Source organism: Xenopus laevis, chromosome 5L, assembly GCF_017654675.1.
Source record: "Xenopus laevis strain J_2021 chromosome 5L, Xenopus_laevis_v10.1, whole genome shotgun sequence".
Lineage (NCBI taxonomy): Eukaryota > Metazoa > Chordata > Amphibia > Anura > Pipidae > Xenopus > Xenopus laevis.
In genome coordinates, this window is record NC_054379.1 from 148,347,195 (window position 1) to 148,370,537 (window position 23,343).

The 23,343-nt window shown below is 41.3% G+C and overlaps 1 protein-coding gene across 1 annotated transcript in view; it reads right to left on the reverse strand.

The window, feature by feature from the left end:
* The window catches only part of LOC108717172 (lysophospholipid acyltransferase 2), a 122,592-nt gene that overhangs the window by 31,838 nt on the left and 67,411 nt on the right, over positions 1 to 23,343 (reverse strand). The window contains exons 4-6 of the mRNA XM_018264004.2: positions 20,077 to 20,172; positions 13,168 to 13,223; positions 12,983 to 13,037 (exon numbers count right to left, since the gene is read on the reverse strand). Of these exons, the coding sequence (XP_018119493.1) occupies positions 12,983 to 13,037; positions 13,168 to 13,223; positions 20,077 to 20,172 (207 nt within the window). The remainder of the gene's footprint in view (positions 1 to 12,982; positions 13,038 to 13,167; positions 13,224 to 20,076; positions 20,173 to 23,343) is intronic.

The window sequence follows — 23,343 nt, forward strand, 5'->3', positions numbered from 1 at the left end:
CCAGCTCCTCTGAAATTGTTGCGACATCAAAGCAAAAAGAAGGCAAAAGGCAGACAAAAGGAAAGCTAATGAGGCTAAATGAGCACTACCAACAGACCACTGACAAGCAATTATAATGTAGAAATTTTGTTTTGACTTCAGGTGAAAGATGCACTTGGTCATGTAGACAGGAAATGTATCAAGTGGCTTCTATGGCCATATCCCATCCGCTCATTTGATGGGATCTTGCACCGATATGCCCACCTTGAGCGGATGATATTGGGCTGGTCCGATTGTGGGCCCTAGGGCTCAACAATCGAATCACAAGGCCAGGAATGCAGGAGGTGGGAATGAGCACAGCATCAACAAACTGATTCAGTCCTCAATCTATGGTAATTTTAAGCCTCCCCAATTGACATCTGCCCGATTTTCTGCCAGATAACGCTGGAGGAATCCCTTTGGAGGGCCCCATGCACTAGCAATAAGCTGCCGACTTTGCCTGTCGGCAGCTTTTATCGGCCCGTGTATAGCAAACTTAACTGTTTAATGTTTCCCCTTAACACTCACTTAATGCTTCTGCACCGGGACCACTTAACTTATCTGGTGAGTTGGATTTAATTTGCTTTTTGAGAAGTTCTGACCTGACTGTGATGTTGTAATTTGAAAAGTAGTGGAACACTTCAGCTTGGCAAGGGGTTACAGGCATTAGCACCCAGACTATCACCCAACTTGGGTCTCTTACTTCATTCTAATCTTAATGTTTTCTATAGAATATATTATTTGGCTGCAATATCAATGGCATTGCTATTATTTAACCTTTTGCATAAGACTCAACCACTTATTTGGACAGAATGTTAGAATTCTTTGATTGGATGGTGCAGCTAAACTTATCTGTAATATTAGTGCATTGTGCCCCTTACACAAACCATAGTTGCTGGTTTAACCTTGTAAATTGTTAATCAGAGTGCATTACATATAGATTCTACTGAAGGTATCAATTATTATAATCCATATTCCATATTAAAGGCACCTGACTCTTTTCTAGTGCCCCAAATTGGCAAAGAGGGATTTCAAATGAGAATCATACCATCTAGTATCTTTGCACGATTTGGCCACCTACATAATGGTCCAAATAGAACTGATCCTATCTTATGGCTTCCAGGCCAGCAATCAAATTATAATGGGCACCTAAGCAGGCCCCCACCTAATGGGATGTTTAGACTGGCCTAATAGATATCGGCCAATAACTCAAAAAGAGCAAATAATAAAAAAATAAACCCAGTTACAAATTGTCTCAGAATATCACTCTCTACATCATACTAACAGTTAACTCAAAGTTGAACAACCCCTTTAAATTTGCTTGTATATTGTTGGTTTTAGTCAAGTATAAACAGAGCAGACAGTTTTCTGTCCCTTTTAATGAAGTCTTGGGGAGGCTAAGCCTCCCCAAACCAGCAGGGTACATTTCCTTAAAACCAGGGTAACAAAAGACAGATTCAAAATGTTATATTATTTAAAGGGGAACTCCACAAAAACATAACTTAAGCTTTTTGAAAAGTAAACATAATTTCAAGCAACTTTGCAATATACTGTACATCAATTAAACAATATGCAGATGTTTCATGATTTTTAATGGTTTCTGACAGTTCCCGAAGCCTAGCCCCCTGCTCTCCTGCTGATCTGTCTGACTACTTTGCTGAGCTGGCTGACTACTGTTACTTTGTATCACCAGCCATCTGTGCTCAGCCTGCATCCTCCAAACCCCACAATTTCCTGCACATGTGATTTCAATAAGGAAAAGAACATCACAGTGCAATGCATTGTGGGTTATGTAGTTCCTGCATGCTGTCTGTAAGCTGTGGAGAAGTTCTTACAATTTGTAACATCAGTGTTTAGTCCCTCCTTCCCTGCCAGGATTTCAAATGATGCAGAAAGAGAAGAACTGTTAAACAGCTGGATTTCAGCATAGAATTGCAATTATTTATACTTTTTTATGACGTAAGTGGGCGGATCCGTTATGTCAGTGGGCGGGGCTATGACACAGATCAGCGATTGGCCGGTCGCCGTGTCAATCAAGGGAATCCCGCCTGGTTTATTTGCTTATTTGGAAAACCGGGCAGGAAGTATAGACCCGGGCAGCCCCTCAAAATACCGGGCTGTCCGGGTCAAAACCTGACAGGTGGCAAGCCTAACTGTATGCGAAGTTCAGCATCATGCTTGTAAGGGCCTTGTCCAACTCTTAAGGGCACAACACACAGAAGTGGAACTTGAACAGAAAGTTTTATTTGGTTCAGCACAGTAGTACTCACTTTCCTTTATGGTTACATGTAGGTTTAAATTTTACTCAATGCAGGTTGTCAGTTACAAGAAGTACATTCCCAACAAAACCACTGGACTTGCAAACCCCTGCCAAGGATTGCGCACTACCTACCCGTCAAGCAGCCCGTCCTACGTCCCTCCACTTAGCCCCAATCAGGAATTTGCTTCGTACCACCTCCCTCCTTCAGCAATCCTGACACCTTGCCAGTGCCCTCTGGTTGGGGTACCAGCTACCTGTGCTACTCTAGTCCTCTCTGGCTAAGGCACCTAGTGCCTGAACTTTAGGAGAACTAGATAACTGCACCTGCAGGGAACAAAGACCACACCCTGGGCGTAACCCTTCCCTATACCTATACCTGGTGTTCTCAAATTCCTCTAGTGGTGGAGATAGATATTACACTTAACTTTTTTCCTGCTGACACCTAGTGATGATTTAGTCAAATTACATTTAACACATTATTTTACTCACAGTTTTAAAAAGATTCTGTCATGATTTTTATGATGTCATTTTTATTTGTAAATGACACTGTTTACATTGCAAATAATTCACTCTACCATATAAAATTTCATTCCTGAACCAGCAAGTGTATTTTTTTGTTGTAATATTGGTGTGTCTCAGGTCATTTTGCTTGGTCATGTGATTTCAGAAAGAGCCAGCACTTTAGGATGGAACTGCTTTCTGGCAGGCTGTTGTTTCTCCTACTCAATGTAACTGAATATGTCTCAGTGGGACCTGGATTTTACTATTGAGTGTTGTTCTCATATCTCCCAGGCATCTGTTATCTTGTGTTAGGGAGCTGTTATCTGGTTACCTTCCCATTGTTCTTTTGTTAGGCTGCTGGGGGGGAAAGGGAGGGGTGATATCACTCCAACTTGCAGTACAGCAGTTGAGAGTGACTGAAGTTTATCAAAGCACAAGTCACATGACTGGGGGCAGCTGGGAAACTGACAATATGTCTAGCCCCATGCCAGATTTCAAAACTAAATAGAAAAAATATGTTTGTTTTTGAGAAACAGATTTCAGTGCAGATTTCTGCTGGAGCAGCACTATTAACTTATGCATTTTGGAGAAAAATTTTTATTCCCATGACAGTATCCTTTTAAACATACTCCAAAATTTCCACACATACGTCCAGTTATCATAAAAATTTTCAATCATTTCCACTCAAATCCTGGTCCACCCCCTTACATGGTTAACCACCATGTGCAGCTGCCTACAGGACTACAGTGAATATATACGGAACATGGAGGAGCACTCACGAAACTATAACACAGCATGCCTGGGTGCAGGTAAAATATGTAGAAAATAGCAACAAAAAAAACCACACTCAACAGGCTCAGTTAGAGTAACTGCTTTTAATAGAAAAACTAAAGAAACTCCAGCCTTTCGATAACATCATAATGATCAGGGAAAAAAAACGAATCTTTTCGTGTTTTTTTCCCTGAGGAAGATCACTATGATGTGATTGAAATGTTGGAATTTTTTTTGTTTTTCTATTAAAAGCAGCTACTCTAACTCACCTGTTGAGTGCTGTATTTTTTATGCTATTAAAAAAAAATATATATATATATATATATATATATATATATATACACAAAAGCCATGAATATCCTGTAAATTATAAACGGTACTTAGTGATGTCATCAGTTATAATGGGAGCTTAGTGATGTAATTTCTATCACATGACTCACTGAAACTTGTGTATTACAATAACTAACATTCCTCTTTTGCAAAATATGAGGATATTCCATGACCTGTATAAAAACACTCTGCATTAGGCCTTGTTCTTTTACAGTATATGGTCATGGAACTCCTCATTAACTTATAATATCCTTATATTTTACGATAGGGGGTACTTTATTCACTATATATTACCACATTCCAGGCTGCCAGTTTCTTATCTATATTTAAATATAATGTCACTGAAAGATTTTTCTTAGTTCTATTCAGAATCCTATGCAATGAAAAGGGAACAGTGAGTGTCATGTAAAAAATGATTTTGGTGTTTGTAACATGTATTTGCAGCTCCCTTTATCCCATTGTCAGCATTTATTAATCTATGTCAGCTTGCTTCAGTTTTACCCCTTCCTGCATGGACTGAAGTGCAAAAATGTCAGGTTATCACAATGGAATCCTGATGGCAAAACACAGAGTACAGGAAGGAGGAAGGTGAGGGAAGCAATGCCAAGTGTGTCTGTGTGGGTATTTGCAAGAGCCCAGCCTATGTCCTTATCTGTTTGTTTTATGCACATAACTTTACATTTTGGGGAAAATTTATTTTCTTAAGTAAAAGCTTCTACTAGGTTCACAAAATTGATTTCTGGTATATACTATGTAATCAGGGATGTTATACACTACACATGGAACTGGAAGATTATTTAATCTATGCTGTTACTGGATTTTATATAGAAGCAGGTGCTGCATTTATTCTTCCATGTCATATATGGTATATAAATCGTATAGGTATAGAGAGAGAGACAGTACTCATGAAGCCATACTATTAGCCTATCATATAACAAGTGTTTCTCCTACAGGAGGTACCCTCTAGATGGGGGAAACAATAGTATTTTTCCTAAGAAATGTACTGTGGACTGTGCACCAGAACGGAGCTCCTGGTATGGGTCGCTGTATTGGAGCATTAAGTGAGTGCCCCAGCTCACTCATTATGAACATACATGTGATATAGGATTGGAGGACACACGGCACACACTAACCTGGTGCAGTGATCATAGCACTCAATATGTGACTTTTTAAAAGCAAAATACTATTGTTTCCCCCATCTGCTCTGTGGGCACTGTTAGCCTGTTACTCTGGTACGGAAAACAATTTTCTGGCAAATGAACAGTAACACTAAAAAATTAAAATCAATTAAAGCAATGAAAATATAATGTACTGTTGTGCTGCACTGGTAAAACTGACGTGTTTGCTTTAGAAACTCTACAATAGTTTATATTAACAGTCTGGTGTAGAGCCACGGGGAAGCCATTCAAAGCTGAAAAAGGAGAAAAGGCTACACAGGATACACAGCTCTGTAGTATACAATGGGGTTCTTTAGAACTTATCTGTTATTTACTGTGTATCCTGTGCTTGAATGGCTGCCCCATGGCTACACAGCAGCTTGTTTATATAAACTATAGTAGTGTTTCTGAAGCAAACACACCAGTTTTACCAGTGCAGAGCAACACTATATTATAGTGTCATTCCTTTAAAACACTTCCTTTTTTGGTGTTACTGTTCTTTTAATTAGCCTTCCTAAACTCAAAAATCATCCTCTGCCTATGCCTTTAAGGAGCCCTGTCTTACACGTAACACACGTTCAGTAAAAGTTCTCTTCTCTGTGCAGTTTGCTAAAGCTACGCATGAATACTGCGAGCCCATCAGGGTTTCAGGGATTTTCTTTAGAAAACTTTCAGCCTGAAATTCGCCATTTCGGGAATCTATTCCAGCAGCATTGGTATTTATGGAACAGCCATTGAAATGCACAGTACGGAATCCAGAAGGTTCCTCTTTGAATGCACAATGAGCGCATGCTGTACGCTGTGACTAAATCATACACTTAGTGCTCATTCTTTCATTTACTCTTCCCAGCTGGAGCTCGCTCGCTGGCGAATATGATCCGTGGGGCGAGGGCTGTGCGCACAATAAAATAAGGGGCGAAGAATTTAACATAGATCCAGACAATTTGTTATAGATAGAGAAATTCTAATGCTCATTTATCAGTGGTGTCCCCGCAAAGGGCATGTTGTACATGTCTCAGACTTGTATAGGATACTCCATACTAATTGTCGGTGGGCCAAGGGAAGCCATATTTACTGCAACTCCTACTCAAGGTCAGAAGATAAAATGAGAGGTTTAGGGAAAGCCCTGCCCCATATTGATTAAATGTTACTCTCGCAATAAAAACATTTCTTAGATTCCTTTACAAATCAATCCATGAATACAAATACAGGTATGTGTAAGGGCCCGAAGGCTCAGTTGAAGTGCGGACCAAGGAGGAGGCAGGTAGTCAGCGAGTTCGTGGTACAAAGGGATCAGGCAGAAGAATAGTCGAGGTACAGGCAAAGGTTTCAATCCAGGCAGCAAGGGGTCAATCCGAATAACAGGCAAGGTTGGTACACAAGAATCAGTCAATAATATCACACCCAGGAATCACGAAGATGAACCTATACTTGGGCAATGATAGCAATGTCCAGGGGGTTTAAATAGGCGAGTTTTGGCGCCAAGATTTGGACGCGATGACGTCATGACGCTGACGCCGGCGTCAAGACGCTAACGTCGTGACGCCGACGAACGTTCTGACGCCGACGAACGTTCCGTCACCGGCGACCAATCGGAGAGCGGGAGGCAGCCGATGTCATCACACAGGGACCAGCAGGATCCACATGGAGGAAGGAGTCGCCATCTTGGACGCCGTCGCCATCTTGGACGCCATGGCCAACACGAGGGTGAAAGACTTCAGCTTCCATTACAGTACCCCCTTCCTTAGGGGGGGCCTCAGGACCACCGAAACCGGGACTGGAAGGAAACTGCTTGTGGAATCTTCGAATAAGAAGAGGAGCATGGACGTCAGAGTCCTTCACCCAGGAGCATTCCTCTGGACCAAAACCCTTCCATTCGATTAAATACTGTAACCTACCCCTGGAAATTCGAGAGTCCAGAATTCTTTTGACTTCAAATTCTTGGTGTCCATCAATAAGAACAGGAGTAGGAGAAGACGAGGAAGAAGAAGAAGAATCTTTTGCCGGTTTGAGAAGAGATACATGGAAGACATTGGGAATCCGCATCTCGGGGGAAAGCTGAAGACGAACTGCCACAGGATTGATGATTTCAATAATGGGGAAAGGACCGATGAACTTGGGGCCGAGTTTAGGAGTAGGAACTTTAAGATGAATGTTCCGTGTAGACAGCCAAACCTTATCACCGAGGCAATATTGTGGGGAAGAAATTCTTCTCTTGTCCGCGAATTTCTTCTGAGACAGAGAACTCTTTTCCAAATTAGCTTTAGTGGCAACCCAGATAGCAAGCATATGAGCGGCCTGATCATTGGCAGCAGGGACGTTTGTGAGAAGAAGGTCTTGCGGAAAAACTAGAGGATTCTGACCATAGACACAAAAGAACGGAGACTTTTCAGAAGAAGCGTGCATAGCATTGTTGTGAGCAAATTCTGCCCAAGGAAGAAGGTCTGCCCAGTCGTCTTGGCACAAGGAGACATGGCAACGAAGAAATTGCTCCAATGCTTGGTTGACTCTCTCAGCAGCTCCGTTAGATTGAGGGTGATAGGCAGAGGAAAACTGGAGAGAGATATGAAGTGCCTTGCATAACGATCTCCAAAATTTGGAAACGAATTGGGAACCTCTGTCCGACACCACTTCAGCCGGGAATCCGTGAAGACGAAAGATGTGTTGGATGAATAATATGGAAAGTTCCTGAGCAGAAGGTAGCTTACGCAGGGGAATGAAATGGGCCATCTTGCTGAATCGGTCAACCACAACCCAGATAACCGTATGACCGAGGGAAACAGGCAAATCCACAATGAAATCCATCGCCAGGTGAGTCCATGGACGAGAGGGAATAGGTAAAGGTAAAAGTAATCCTTTGGGAGGGGAGTGGCCAGACTTGGAAGCTGCACAAACTGAACAGGAGGAGACGAAATCCTTGACGTCCTTTCGGAGAGAAGGCCACCACACTAGGCGAGACAGGAGTTCAGTAGTTTTCTTGATACCCGGATGGCCGGCTTGTCTGGAATTATGAGACTGAGCAAGGATAGAATGACGAAGATCTGGAGGAACAAAAGCAACCCCCAAAGGAGTACTGTCAGGAGCAGAGGACTGTGCGGACAATAACTGAGAGGCCATGGTGGGGAATAAGGCTGCAATAATTTTAACAGGAGGCACAATGGGTTCAGGGTCTTCGGAACACGAATCCTCGGGAATGAAGCTTCTGGAAAGAGCGTCAGCTTTCTTGTTTCTGGACCCCGGGCGGAATGTGATCACGAAATTGAATTTGGAGAAGAAAAGTGCCCATCTAGCTTGTCTGGGATTGAGGCGTTTAAGGGACTGGATGAATTCGAGGTTCTTGTGATCCGTAAAAATAGATACTGGCAGCGAGGAACCTTCCAACAGATGCCTCCACTCTTCAAGAGCTAGTTTAACTGCCAATAGCTCACGATTTCCCACGTCATAGTTCTGCTCAGAAGAAGAAAACTTTTTAGAAAAGAAAGCACAAGGATGAATTTTGCCATCATTAGAAGACCTTTGGGACAACACCGCACCAGCTCCTACGTCGGAGGCATCCACCTCAATGAAGAATGGAAGAAGAGGTTCAGGGTGCCTAAGGATTGGGGCAGATGAAAAAGAGTCCTTGAGGTTCTTGAAAGCTTCTAAAGCCTGAGGTGTCCAACATTGGGGCTTCCCACCCTTCCGAATGAGAGACAGGATAGGGGAGATCTTGGAGGAGAAGCCTTTGATGAACTGTCTGTAGTAATTGGCAAAGCCAATAAACCTCTGGATAGCCTTAGTGCTGGTGGGGAGGGGCCAATCCTGGATCGCTGAGACTTTGTCCGGATCCATCTTGAAGCCTTGTTGGGAAATAATGTACCCCAAAAAAGGAATAGAAGAAACTTCGAAGGAACACTTTTCCAACTTGGCAAACAGATTATTTTTCCTTAAACGAGACAAAACTTCCCGTACCTGGATTCGATGCTCGGAAAGGTTTGAAGAAAAAATTAGAATGTCGTCTAGGTATACAACCACACTTATGCCAAGTAAGTCCCGGAAGACATCATTTACCAGCTCTTGGAAAACCGCAGGGGCGTTACAGAGTCCAAAGGGCATCACGAGATACTCGTAGTGCCCATCACGAGTATTAAAAGCGGTTTTCCATTCGTCCCCTTCTCTGATCCGAATGAGATTGTAGGCTCCCCGAAGATCAAGCTTGGTAAAGATGCTGGCGCCTTTGAGCTGGTCAAATAACTCGGAGATAAGGGGGAGCGGATAGCGGTTTTTCACCGTAATCTTGTTCAATCTGCGATAATCAATGCAGGGACGTAAACTGCCATCTTTCTTTTCTACGAAGAAGAAGCCTGCTCCTGCAGGAGACGAAGAAGGACGAATGAAGCCCCTAAGCAGGTTTTCCTGGATGTACTCTTTCATCGCCACAGTTTCAGAGGGGGAGAGCGGGTAAGTACGTCCTCTTGGAGGCATGGTTCCAGGAAGAAGCTCAATGGGACAATCATAGGGTCGGTGGGGTGGCAGGACTTCAGCAGATTTCTTGTTGAACACATCGGAGAAATCTTGATAAACAGGAGGAATTGAAGAATTTGAAACAACAGAGGATACCTTGACCAAGGACTGGGCTGGAAGACAGTTCTGTCGACAAAAGAAACCCCAACGAGAAATTTGAGTTGTGGACCAGTCAATGACTGGATTGTGGGTGCGCAACCAAGGGAGTCCAAGGACTACAGGAGTCGAGGGGCAATCAATAATCAGGAATGAAAGTCTCTCGGTATGCAGGGTGCCCACTTTGAAGGATAATTCTTGCGAAGACTTGGAGATGAAGGCAGAAGAAAGAGGCCGATCATCAATGGCAAGAACACGAAGTGGAACAGCCAGACTTTGGAGAGGAATAGAATGTTGTTCTGCGAAGGCTTTATCCAAGAAGTTCCCAGCTGCACCGGAGTCAAGGAAAGCTTGGGTAGAGATGGTCTTGGAAGCCAACTGGAACTGTACAGGGAGAAGGAAACGATGAGTAGAAGCCTGGGGAAGTTGATTAATCCCGCCCAGGTAAGTTTCCCCAAACTTACCTAGGCACTGGCGTTTCCCGACTTCGCAGGGCATTCATGGGCAAAGTGGGATTTGCCCCCACAGTATAAACAGAGTCCAGCTGCCCTTCTCCTTAACTTTTCCTGTTCGGAAAGACGGGCACGACCAATCTGCATAGGCTCTTCTGAGGTGGAGGGAGAAGAAGCCGGAGTAGAAGAAGAAGAAGTGCTGGGAAGAACAGGTCTCTGGAAACGAGGAGCCAGGGGAGGTTGAAACTTCCTCACACGTTCCTTTACGGCCAGGTGCTCTCTTTGGCGGGTGTCCACTTTGACTGCCAACGCCACCAAATCTTCCCAACGAGTAGGCAATTCACGTGAAACCAAATCGTCCTTCAGACGCATGGACAACCCATTGTAGAAGGCAGCGTGATAACTATCATTGTTCCAGCTGGTCTCGGCCACCAGAGTACGGAATTCGATGGCATATTCTGGCACCGAACATGTACCTTGGCGGATCTGGAACAAGCGAGAGGAGGCAGATGCAGACCGGCCGGGAGCATCGAACACTGTGCGTAACTCACGAATAAAGGCCTTCGAATCATCTATGAGGGGGTCCTCCTTCTCCCACAACGGTGATGCCCATTCCACAGCTTTCCCAGTCAGGCGGGTAATGATGTATCCCACCTTGGCACGCTCTGAGACATATTGATGAGGTAGCAGAGTGAACTGGATCTCACACTGGTTGATGAATCCTCTACAAGCCTCAGAGTCACCACTGAAGAGCGGAGGTGCCGGAATCCGGGGTTCGGAGACATGGAACGGCGCCACAGGAATAGTGGCCGGAGCAGGTGCAGGAACCTGAGCCGAAGGAGAGAGAGCCGATAACTTGTCCAAAATGGCTTCAAGAGCTTGGCCAAAATGTGACTGCTGAGCTTCATAGGCCTCCATGCGTGAGGCAATCCCACGAAAGGCTCTTCCGAAGTCTGGTTGAGCCGCAGCCTCCTCAGATGGGTCCATGGCCCAAGTATAATGTAAGGGCCCGAAGGCTCAGTTGAAGTGCGGACCAAGGAGGAGGCAGGTAGTCAGCGAGTTCGTGGTACAAAGGGATCAGGCAGAAGAATAGTCGAGGTACAGGCAAAGGTTTCAATCCAGGCAGCAAGGGGTCAATCCGAATAACAGGCAAGGTTGGTACACAAGAATCAGTCAATAATATCACACCCAGGAATCACGAAGATGAACCTATATTTGGGCAATGATAGCAATATCCAGGGGGTTTAAATAGGCGAGTTTTGGCGCCAAGATTTGGACGCGATGACGTCATGACGCTGACGCCGGCGTCAAGACGCTAACGTCGTGACGCCGACGAACGTTCTGACGCCGACGAACGTTCCGTCGCCGGCGACCAATCGGAGAGCGGGAGGCAGCTGACGTCATCACACAGGGACCAGCAGGATCCACATGGAGGAAGGAGTCGCCATCTTGGACACCGTCGCCATCTTGGACGCCATGGCCAACACGAGGGTGAGAGACTTCAGCTTCCATTACAGTATGGGACCTGTTATCGGGAGCTGGGATTTCTGGATAAGGAATCCTTCCATAATTTGGATCTTCATACCTTAAGTCTACTAGAAAATCATGTAAACATTTAATAAACCCAATAGGCTGGTTTTGCTTCCAATAAAGATTAATTATATCTTAGTTTGAATTAAGTACAAGGCACTGTTATTATAACAGAGAAAAAAAGGGAATCTTTTTAAAAATTGGGGTTATTTGGATAAAATGGAGTCTATGGGAGACGGCCTTTCCATAATTCCGAGCTTTCTGGATATCTGGTTTCCTGATTACGGATATCATATATGTATAAATATATTTTTAGTAGCTGTATGCACAAAATGTCTCAATGGCTTAAATATATTGATAATGAGTGCAGAGGACTCTTGTATTTGTCTGTATGAATTTTGTGGTCACAGCCTCATTGCACCCCCGCCTAATGGTTAAAAAATTAGTGGTGAGCACAACTTTCCCTTGTTTGTTATAGTTTATACAGGAGCAGTGACCAGCTCCATGTTGTAGCTCCCACCCTTCCCAGCTATAGTCAGGTGATCCCACTGGTGTCTAATAAAAGGGCAGCCAAGTTTGGGAGTTTTACTTTGAAAGCAGCTAGTCAGTTGCAGGTAAAACCTAGTCCCTTTGTAAAATGTATAATGAAGCAATTGAATTCTTAATGAATCAGATGAAAATTGAGCATAGGACTGGCCAGATATGGGATGACTTTGACGTAGTTGTTCAGCTTAAATATATTGCAATATATGGACAAACAATCCCTGTTTTGTTTAAAAGGTAAAGCATTTTTTAGTAGCAGTATGCACAAATGTCTCAATATCTTAAATATATTGATGATGGGTTGAGTGCAGAGGACCTCTTTGTCCATATGAATTTTGTGGTCACAACCAATTCAGTATATATATATATATATATATATATATATATATATATATATATATATATATATATATATATATATATTATATATATATATATATATATATATATATATATATATATATATATATATATATATACGGATCATATCTGGTGCACGACGTATTAAAAAAATCAGCTGCCTGGGTGTGTGTGTGTGTATATATATATATATATATATATATATATATATACATCCTTTCAAACACAGGACTTATTCAATAAAGCACTTCTTTGCTTTATTGGATAAGTCCTGTGTTTGTTGCGGTTTTTGAAAGGACATTTATAAATATATATATATATATATATATAGATATATAGATATATAGATATATAGATATATAGATATACACATACATCTTGTGACATTACACAGATGATTAAAAATAAGGTGGTTCTTTAATATATAACCTTCTTACTTCAGCAATATTATTCCATCTTACCTAACGGCCAGTCTCCTTTGAGATGGTGTTAGCTCTTCTTCTTTACAAAATATTCCTTAAAGAAAAATAACATGTTTTTTTAGAAAGGGGAAGAGGCTTCTAATCTGCATTGCACTGTACCGGAAAAGACACTTTTTGCATTCGTTTTTTAATCACACATGGTGAAGTAAATGAAGTCTACTTACCATCCCGAATCTCAAAAGCCAAGCTTGTTATTTTCTGCGTCATAATCATCATTGGCCTTTGGTGAAAGCATAAGAAAAAGAAATCAAATTAATCAAGTAAAGTTGTACCATCAATATGCTGCACTATGACGTATACTCTTTATACAAGAAACCTACTCTTTATCTCCAATACAGACATACGTAATGATTATGAAACACAATTTCCCCATAGGAATAGAATGCAGACTTGCACAGGTGCATCTGGGGGACAACATATGGATAAATAATTAAGAAGAAGAAGAAAGCAGTGTTTGGCTGAGCTACTATGACATATACTATAAGCCCATGACAGCATACATATTGGCCTCTGTGAGATAAATATTAAAATAATAACCAGGGATTCTCACAAGAAGACAATAACAGAACTGGTGCACATAAATATTTAAATTCTATTAGTTATTACTCTGGCATGCTGCCACTGCGCATCTGCTCTGATTTTGTCTCTTCTGTGTTTCTTAGTTTATTAAAGGGGTGGTTCACCTTTAAGTTACCTTTAGTATGTTATAAAATGGTTAATTTTAAGCAACTTTTCAATTGGCCTTCATTTTGTAAATAGTTTTTTTTTTAATTACTTGACTTTTTCCAGCTTTCAAATGGGGGTCACTGACCCCATCTAAAGGCTACAAATGTATTGTTATTCCTACTTTTTATTACTCATCTTTCTATTCAGGCCTCTCCTATTCATATTCCAGTCACTGATTTAAATCAATGCATGGTTGCTAGGGTAATTTGGACCCAACAACCAGACTGCTAAAAATTGCAAACTGGAGAGCCCCTGAATAAAAAGCTAAATAAATCAAAAACCACAAATAATAAAAAAATGAAAACCAGTTGCAAATTGTCTCAGAATATCACTATCTACATCATACTAACAGTTTATTTAAAGGTGAACAACCCCTTGAACTCTTCAGCCTGTACCCAGGGCATTCTTTAAGACAATGTGGACTATGTGAACTCAATAAATATGAGGGTGCATTCACTGCCATTGACACAGTGCAAAAAGCACAATTTGTAATTTTTTCCCACAATGCAGCATTTTTTCCAGATTTCTAGTGACATTGCGGGTAATTTGCTTGGCGCAACTGTGTGGTGTCTAGGAGTAATTGCACATCAGCCCCAGTTGAGCTGAATATTTTTGAAGTTTGCCTGGAATCATTTCTGGTGTTCAGCATGCAAGTGACTTCTCTCTGGCATACGGTCACCTCCTGAGCAAGTGGTAGTTCCAGGGTTCCATAAGCAGCCATTGAATCATTAGGCACAGACCTTTGTAACACTGATCACAACAATACGGAAGTGCAAAGAGCACATTTGGATGCAACCCACTGCGGGGAAAAAGCACAGGTTGCAAACTGCACTTGCGAACATGACTGACCCCTTTTATCTTGTAGTAACAGCATTTTAAAGCCACAAAAAGAATATCACAAAAATGATTTTGTCTCACAAGATTAAACTTACAAAACACAAAATACATTAGGTATCTTTTACAAAAGCAGATGCAACGAGTAAAGTGTGATTTTTGGACGCATATTGCCAAGGTTTTTTTACTCACAATTCCCACTATTAATAAAAGCGGGGTGAACGTTTGACAAAGGGGATGCAACTGCATCAAAATTTTGTCAGAGTGGGGTGTTATCATGAAGGTGTTATTGTGATGTTTGATTGTGATTCACCAGGTGCAAGTCTACTTCGGCTATAGACATAGCCCTCAGAGGGAACCCTGGAATTTCCTTCAGCTTACGTTTGGAGGTAGCTCTAAGGTTCCATGCATCAACGGGCATGCTTGCATGTGCAATTCAGAAGAGGTGGTGGGACGGACACATTGGTGAAGATCGCAACCATAGGGAAATGCAAGAAGCAGCTTTGGATGCAAGTACCTTTAATGAATGGTGTCAGTGTGTGTCAGTGTGTGAAATGAGTTGTGGTCATATATGAGCCCTATTGTGTGTGTGTATGTATGTATATATATATATATATATATATATATAATGAAAAAAGACCGCACTCACAGGGCTTCTTATGGGGAAAAAAGCCTCAAAGGGCTGTGAATTTATTCCTCAACATTTGTTAGCTGAAACGATGAGGAATAAATTCACAGCCCTTTGAGGCTTTTTTTTACCATAAGAAGCCCTGTGAGTGCCGTCTTTTTTCATTCATTATATGTAATTTTTTACCAGCGCCCAGGCTGTTAGCTTTTTTGTTGTGGAGTGCACCAGTTTGGATCTATATATATATATAAAGATATATATTGTAGAAAAACATACCAAAGCCCATAGGGCGACATTTCGGGGTATACAAACCCCTTTCTCAAGCCAAGGGCAGCATTCAAGTAACAAGCATTGGTTTACACCTATTTATACAAGGTACTCTAAGGGGGTACTATACGTGTTTTACTAAATTTGCTGTTTATGTGTTAATTTGTCCATGTGGTCTCCTCTATGTGGGGGAGACCACATTACAAATAAAAACACGTATATCCCAACACAGATCTACAATTAGGAAGGGCAATGTGAAGCTGCCAGTCTCTAAGCATTATGTGGAGAAAGGACACAAGGATACAGATTTGAAATATATGGTTCTGGAATGTGTACCCTCCCCCAGACGGGGGGGTGATAGAGAGCTATTGCTGAGGAAAAGAGAGGTATGGTGGATACACCAATTAAACACATTGGCCCCAAATGGGCTTAATAGAGACTATGACCTATATGTATTTCTATGATGGGATAAACATTGGTCTCATTTCTGTTTTTTATTCTTTGTTTTGTTTCTTTTTAGCTGGATTTGGATATGCAGTGGACTAACGCTGAGTTGTTATATGCCTGCATGGATAACATTAAGCAATTAAGGGGTTAATGTGTGAGGATCGTTAATGATGTCATGTTCTATATGTAACTTCCTGTGTAACCTTGTATAAATAGGTGTAAACCAATGCTTGTTACTTGAATGCTGCCCTTGGCTTGAGAAAGGGGTTTGTATACCCCGAAACGTCGCCCTATGGGCTTTGGTATGTTTTTCTACAATATATATCTTTTTTTGCATACAAAACTTGGAGTGCTGTGTCAGTTTTTATTTTTTCTATATATATATATATAGATATATAACAACAAAAACCACACTCACAGGACTTGATTTAGTGCAAACAAAGTGGTTTTATTCCGACGTTTCGGCTCTAACACTCGAGCCTTCTTCAGGAAATGAACCAGCACCCAGGCAGTTGCCTAAGTTTTTAAGTGAGTGCTCCAACTTGCTTGTTATATATATATATATATATATATATATATATATATATATATATATATATATATATATATATATATATATATATATATATATAAATATATAATGCATATTATTGTGGTCAAAATATCCATTTTTGAACACAAAATCATTTTCTTGTCACAAAATACAATTGCAAATATTCTTGACAAAAGAAATTTTGTGGCTACAAACTGAGATATTCGGTACACAATGAATTTGTTTTACTGTCTGCCCAAAATGAAGCCTATTCTCAAAGGACATACAAAAATTAGAACATTTCCAATCATTCTTTCGAGAAAACAATAAATTGATTGCTTGTTAGAAAAGAAAATGAACGGTATTGTACATAGAAGGGAATACTTAAGTGCAGGGAACAGACTTCCCATAGTTATAATTATGATCAAGCCTCTGCTTATAAAATGCACATGAACTGTTAAATCTAATATATTATGTAGCACTGCACCATGCTGTGTTAAGGAATGTTATAGGCAGACTGCGGCAGATCCATAGAGCTTACAAGATTTCCCTTGTCTGATGCTGAACCAGATAGCGTGACTTGTTTAAATTAACACAGGGAGCACATGGGAATTGAACGCAAGATTGCATGTAACACAGTCCCTCGTTGCTGCCCTGAGTTTTATTAAGACAGAAATTTATGGTGCTTTGGGGTATTGTTTAGGCATATTCATTACAATATCAGTTTATATATATATTCTAAACTTGGAGCTCTTGTCAGTAGTCAAAATATTCCCAAATCAAGCTGGGGCTTGTGAATGAAGAAGTCAATTTTATTCAAATCCATATGGATAGAAAAGATATTTATCATGTGACAATGTTTCGCCAATAGTTTGTAGACACCCCATCTCACTATTAGATTTGGCTATTTAAGTCATACCAACACAGACACCTCTACATCATACAATGACATTCTAGACAATTCTGTGCTTTCGTTTAGGGATAGCCCTACCTCTAAGCACAAAATAAGATTCATACATTATGGATTTGCAGAGATGGATGGAGAAAACTGACTGACCTCAACCCAACTGAACACCTGTGGGATCAATTGACACCAACTTTGAGCCAGGCATGATTCTCACCATCTGTGCCCAACCTCTTATGTATGAATGGAAGCAAATCTCACTAAGAATATTCCAACATCTAGTAAAACCTTTCCCAGAAGAGTAGAGCGTAATTGCTGTTTTAGCAGAACAGGACCAACTTCACATGAATACCTTTGGTTGTGGAATGAGATGTTGGACAAGCAGGGGCTACATACTTTTACCCATATAGTGCATGTAAGTATGGACATTTTGGCTTGAGAATTCTTAGCACCCTTATAGAGAACCTGCACTTCTGACCAGAGTCCTCAGTTTACTCCACCTCTACCTTAACGAAAATGTCAGTTTGGCTCAGTATTTAAAGGACCACCATACCCCCATATTATCCAACAAAATTGTTCTTAGTTCTGGGCAGTGGTGGAACTACCGGGGGAGCAGGGGGTGCGAGCGGGCCAGGGCCCATACCCCCTCAGGGCCCCCCGGCAGCTCCCGCGCCACTGGAATACGGGTGGAAAATTGTGTACGGAGGGGGGCAGGGGCCCGGCTGCGCGTCACACACCAGGGCCCGCCACCCTCTAGTTACGTTACTGGTTCTGGGGAATACCGATGCTAACATGGATTAATGGTATCTCTCTCTCTGTACAGGCTACTATAACATCCCTGCTATGAAAAGTGCTATTAAGGCATGCCACTGAAATTCCACTGAAATGAGAGGGCAGGTCCCTTTCTGTCCTGTAATAATACAATAAACACAATAGGAAACCTGTGGGAAGTGAAAAGGATCATGTGGTTGACTTGCCTGTGCGACAATGGTTGAAGGTATAGTGTCCCTTTAAGTAACAAGATTTCTGAGTCAAGGAGACCTAGCGGCAGATTTACTAAAGAGCAAGTGGCTAGAGCTATCGACTTTTCACCAGCATTGCCACCTACAGGGACATCGCCAACGCAGGCACCAATTCACTAGCGAATGAGACCATTGTTACCGTTCGTTCGCACTCTATGACCAGGTGACCTTTCGGTGAAGAGAACTATCGTTACTCTGCAAATTCACTAAAGTGTGAATTTTACTGAACGTTAACTCTTTCATCAGAGTTGACTTTGCCACCTCAGACCAGGTGAAGTGCTTCAAAGAAGCCAGATCTTCCTCAATCATCTGTCACTTACATCATATCCTGTGTGCCGAAAATGCATTAAAGGGGACCCGTCACCCAAAAAAAATATTCAAAATCCTATTTTATCACATTAGCCTTGCATCATCTCAGAATCTTGTTTGTGCACCAGAATGGGGGACCTGATAACCATCCCCATGCCCTGGCTACACAATTAAATGGTGAAGCGATAGGGGGAATGTGGGAGAGCAGTGACATCTAGGAAGTGCTGAATGGAAAGTGAAAGTAATTGTCTGCCCCGACTCTATGTCTAAGGCATAGAGGAGGGGCAGACAATATTTGATTGGCAGCTGAGATTTTTAAATAAGCTTACAACAGCTATGAACACTTTAATAAATAATAGAAATTGGATTTCATGTTTAATTTGAAAAGGACTTTTATTGTATAGATTTTTGTGTCTGGGTGACAGGTCCACTATAAAGTTCAAAAAACACTGGAGACTTTTCCTTTTTTGAAGCGGAATTGCCTGCAAAAGTCCAGACTTAAACTTTTTTTGGGTAAGCGGTTTTCTCCAGACATTTCATAACATATGGAACATTTATTTTAGAGTGGGCTCATGTGTAGGGCATTATATTAACTCTCTTGTCTTTATTAAGGTTCCCTGGACATGTATTTGAAAAAGTGGTAACTTTAAGCATTTGCAGCAACATTTATAATAAAGAAGTCCATACACTTTAAATTACCTGCCGTATGCACATTAACTTATGTGCAAGATCACTAGGGAATTTCGCTAGGCACAAATGAACACTAGCGCATCTTCACTATGAACTGCTCGCACAGCAGAAGTAAGGCTAGTGAAAAGTCGTCAGCGTTTGACACCCAGGGCGCAACTTCTAAGTTAGTGAATTAGCGTAGTGGTAGCAAATTTGCGCCTGGCAAAGTGGTGCGATGTGTGCGAAGTGGTTGCTGCGACAATTCGCACTTTAGTAAATCTGCCCCCTAGACTTAAGTTCTCTTTCCTCTTCTCTGCCAACAGAAGAGATGGTGTAAGGGTTATTCTGCTCAGTAGCAAAGTCAGAACATTAACTCAGGAGGTAACTTTAAGAGCCTTACTCTTCAGATGCATTGTGTCTCTAAATCTAAGAACGCCCAGTAATGCTCTTCACGCTAGTGAACCAGACTCAGTAGCACCTTCTGCTGTCTTTGAAGATGTAAGAGGTCATTGGTTTTAGATTCAGATTTCAGAGGCTGTGGGTCTCTGCTGCACATCACCCCCAGCCTCAAGCACCAAACTAGATTATATGTTTCATAGGAGAAGCGACCTGAAATGTTCTTTATATAGCCTTGCGTATAATTAGTTGCACCATATATCAATACAGATCAATATGATTTCAGAGTATGTCCTTGCAGTATTGGATCTGAACTCTGATCTGAAGCAAAGCACTTACCCAGAGAAATCGGCCGAATACTGTCCATAGTCAAAAATATAGACTCTTGCAATTTGGCACAAAGTGAGGTATCCCAATGCAAACACAAAGCAGAATCTGAAAGAGCAATGACAAATAATTAAAATTAGCATCATCCTCCACTGCAGCGACAAGACTTTACAGCATAATCTAAATGAGCTTTTATTGGCAACATTCTTCAGCTTTAAAGGGGTAAGGTGGAAACTCTTCACAACATCCTCAATAGATGTCAATAGAAAATGCCTAAGCAAAGCCCACTGCAGGCATGTACCAATAAAATGTTCTGTAACTCTGTAACCACTGGTGGAACTATCAGGGTGGTGGGGCCCTCCCATGGTGCCCGTTGAAGAGTAGCTATAGTGTACCCTGGTTACTGTCTGCTGTTGGACATGAGGATGATACAGTCTACGGCTGACATTTCAATAGCTATAGTCCCTTAGCCAACATTTCTCCTAAAACCACAACTATTCAGTATTTATTACAGAAGGTCTTGCAGAACATTCATCATCTTTAATCATCGTACGATCGGACTTTCTCATCTCCCAACCTGCCACTAACCAGTCCGATCAAATAAAGTACAAAAGAACAGATCAGCCTATGTTCTGCCCCTGACAGCCATCGTACGAAAGTTATGTCCGACAAAAGCTGGTGACAGTCTCTCTCTGAAAATCGTACAATGGGCAATACACGCAGAGATATTACCCCCAGCCGACAGAAATCTTTTAACCTGTCCGATCGACTGAACAACTAAGAAAAATGTCAGGACTCTCCACACGTTCTGAAAACGATCATATCTTTGCGTCTATGGCCAGCTTTAGCCCCACACTTATTATCCAAGTCAGATAAAACACAGCACAACGTGTTATATGTGACCCAAAGTATGATGGGATGCTGCTTATATTATTCAGGAACCATTTGATATGATGAGTATTAATTTACTTAGATCTTCATTGACTTTTGTCAGCTTATTTGTAGAATATAATATATCCTACACCCTCTCCCCCCAATTTTGTTTGGCAGTATATAGTGAAACTGATGATTTATTGGGTCCCATGGGTTTCATGGCCTGCCCCTGACCAAAAAAGGGATGAAGTGAAGTACATGGAGAGCCATAAGTCTAATCCAATCTATCATATAGAGCCTAATCACCTAATGTAACTGCTGTGTGAGCTGTTTATTAGTTCATTTTTGGTTAATCAGAATTAAAGAGAGGACTTATCTTGCTTTTTATCCCAAACTTGAATTAATGCTCCCATCATCATTGGGCAAACTCGTTCAAGGTGATATGGGTTCAGAGCCATGGTTGAGTATCCCTCCTTTAGTCTCACTGCGCATAGGATAAATTCTCAGTCCATTGCTATTAGTTTTAATATATACCAACTGTCACCCCCATTGACATGACGTGGAGTTTGGGTTGAAAACAGCCTGTGTGCCATCTGCTAATGTAGGGCTTGGACATATGAAGGTCATGTGTTAACTCTTTCATATAAAGGGAAGGGCAACAACACTGGGATGCTGAGTCTAAATCATATCTATCCATCCATGAGTTAAACACAAAGCTTACCCTAACTGCCGTTTCGAATAGCCATATTCTGTTTGCTGGTGGCTTTATTTAGGATTATGGAAATGACCTTTGAACAAGGCAAAGGCACTTGCAATAGAATTATAGCTTAATGTAAGCCAGAGTGATTTTAATGTATACTTGTCAAACTCCATGACTCCAAGATGCCATGGTAACGAGGCTTGTTAGATTGTCATGAATCCCGGCAGCGGGGATTCCACGCACTTTGCCATTGTTCCCTAGTAGAAAAGCTGAAAATGGGGTTTGCTCTATTTTCTATTTGGCACAGAGAGAATGTGAGAGAGAATTAGTGGGGCATTAATGGAGAATTCCCCTGGGCTAGGCTCATACTGGGAGCAGCTGAAATACCAGGAAGGTTAGAGGGGTATGAATTTGGCTTTGGAATTTTAGTGTGGAACCAGGAGAAAGTACAATATACACAAAGTGCCTCCTGTTATCAGTTACAGACACAAACAAGTAAAGTTCACAGTGAAAGATACAATAAACTATAATATTTGGGAGTGTCTGGAACGTTCCCTTAATGTCAATTTCCACTAAGCTAAAGAGGCAGTTCATCTTCATATTTACAAGTCATTGCCTGCCAATAATGATTTTTTTCAGTTGGCTTCTCTTTTCTGTGTTTAACCTGTTTCCTCAAATGAAAGCGGTTGTTTAACTTTGAGATAACTTTTAGTATGATGCAGAGAGCGCTATACTGAGACAATTTGTTTTAATTTTTTATGGTTTTTGAGTTATTTAGCTTTTTATTCAGCAGCTCTCCAGTTTGAAATTTCAGCATTCTGGTTGCTATGGTCCAAATTACCCATGTCTTGATTTGAATAAGAGACTGGAATATGAATAGGAGAGGGCCTGAATAGAAAGAGGAGTAATAAAAAGTAGCAAGCTTGAAAGAGTCAGACAAAAAAGGCAAATAATTAAAAAACTATAAAACATAAATGATGAAAACCAATTGAAACGTTGCTTAGAATTAGCTATTCTATAACATACTAAAAGTTAACTTAAAGGTGAACCAGTCCTTTTAAGGTTTTAAAATGAATAAATTGTACTTCCTATCTCTCTCATATAAACAGGGTTGGACTGGGCTGGCCGGAAATTGGGAAAAAACCCGGTAGGCCCCATCCCTCGTGGGTAATGCCAGCCCACAGCAGATGATGAGCTCCTGCGCTTCTTGACCTCCCCCGCCCAATCGCATGAAGAAATGATGCGCAGGTATGTTGTGGTAGGGGGACAGAGTGAGATGCGGTTGGGGCAGGGGCCTGTGGGAATTTTTGGCTGAGCCGAAAAAGTGGATACATTTTTCAGCATCATCAGTGAAGTACTAACAGAAATATATCAGTTGTAACAGCTGCTATAGTAAAATCTGAGGAGCATGTTCAGTAGGGACTGATAAATATATCCGCTAATGTATCAAATTGTATTAGAAAGTCAGTCATCTGATGTACTAAGCAGCTCCTGGAGACCTTGAAAGTGAAAAAAATACAGATACATTTTAAAAATTTAATTTTCGAAAATAAAAAATGACATTAGTTGCGGTTGAAAATGATACATTTGTGAAGGTAAACCACCTCTTAAAATGTAACCACCGCAAATGTTGAGAATTTCAGCCTTAAAAGAGTAAATAACAGAACAACTATGGTTGAAGGACACTTAATTAAAAAGACAAGGTT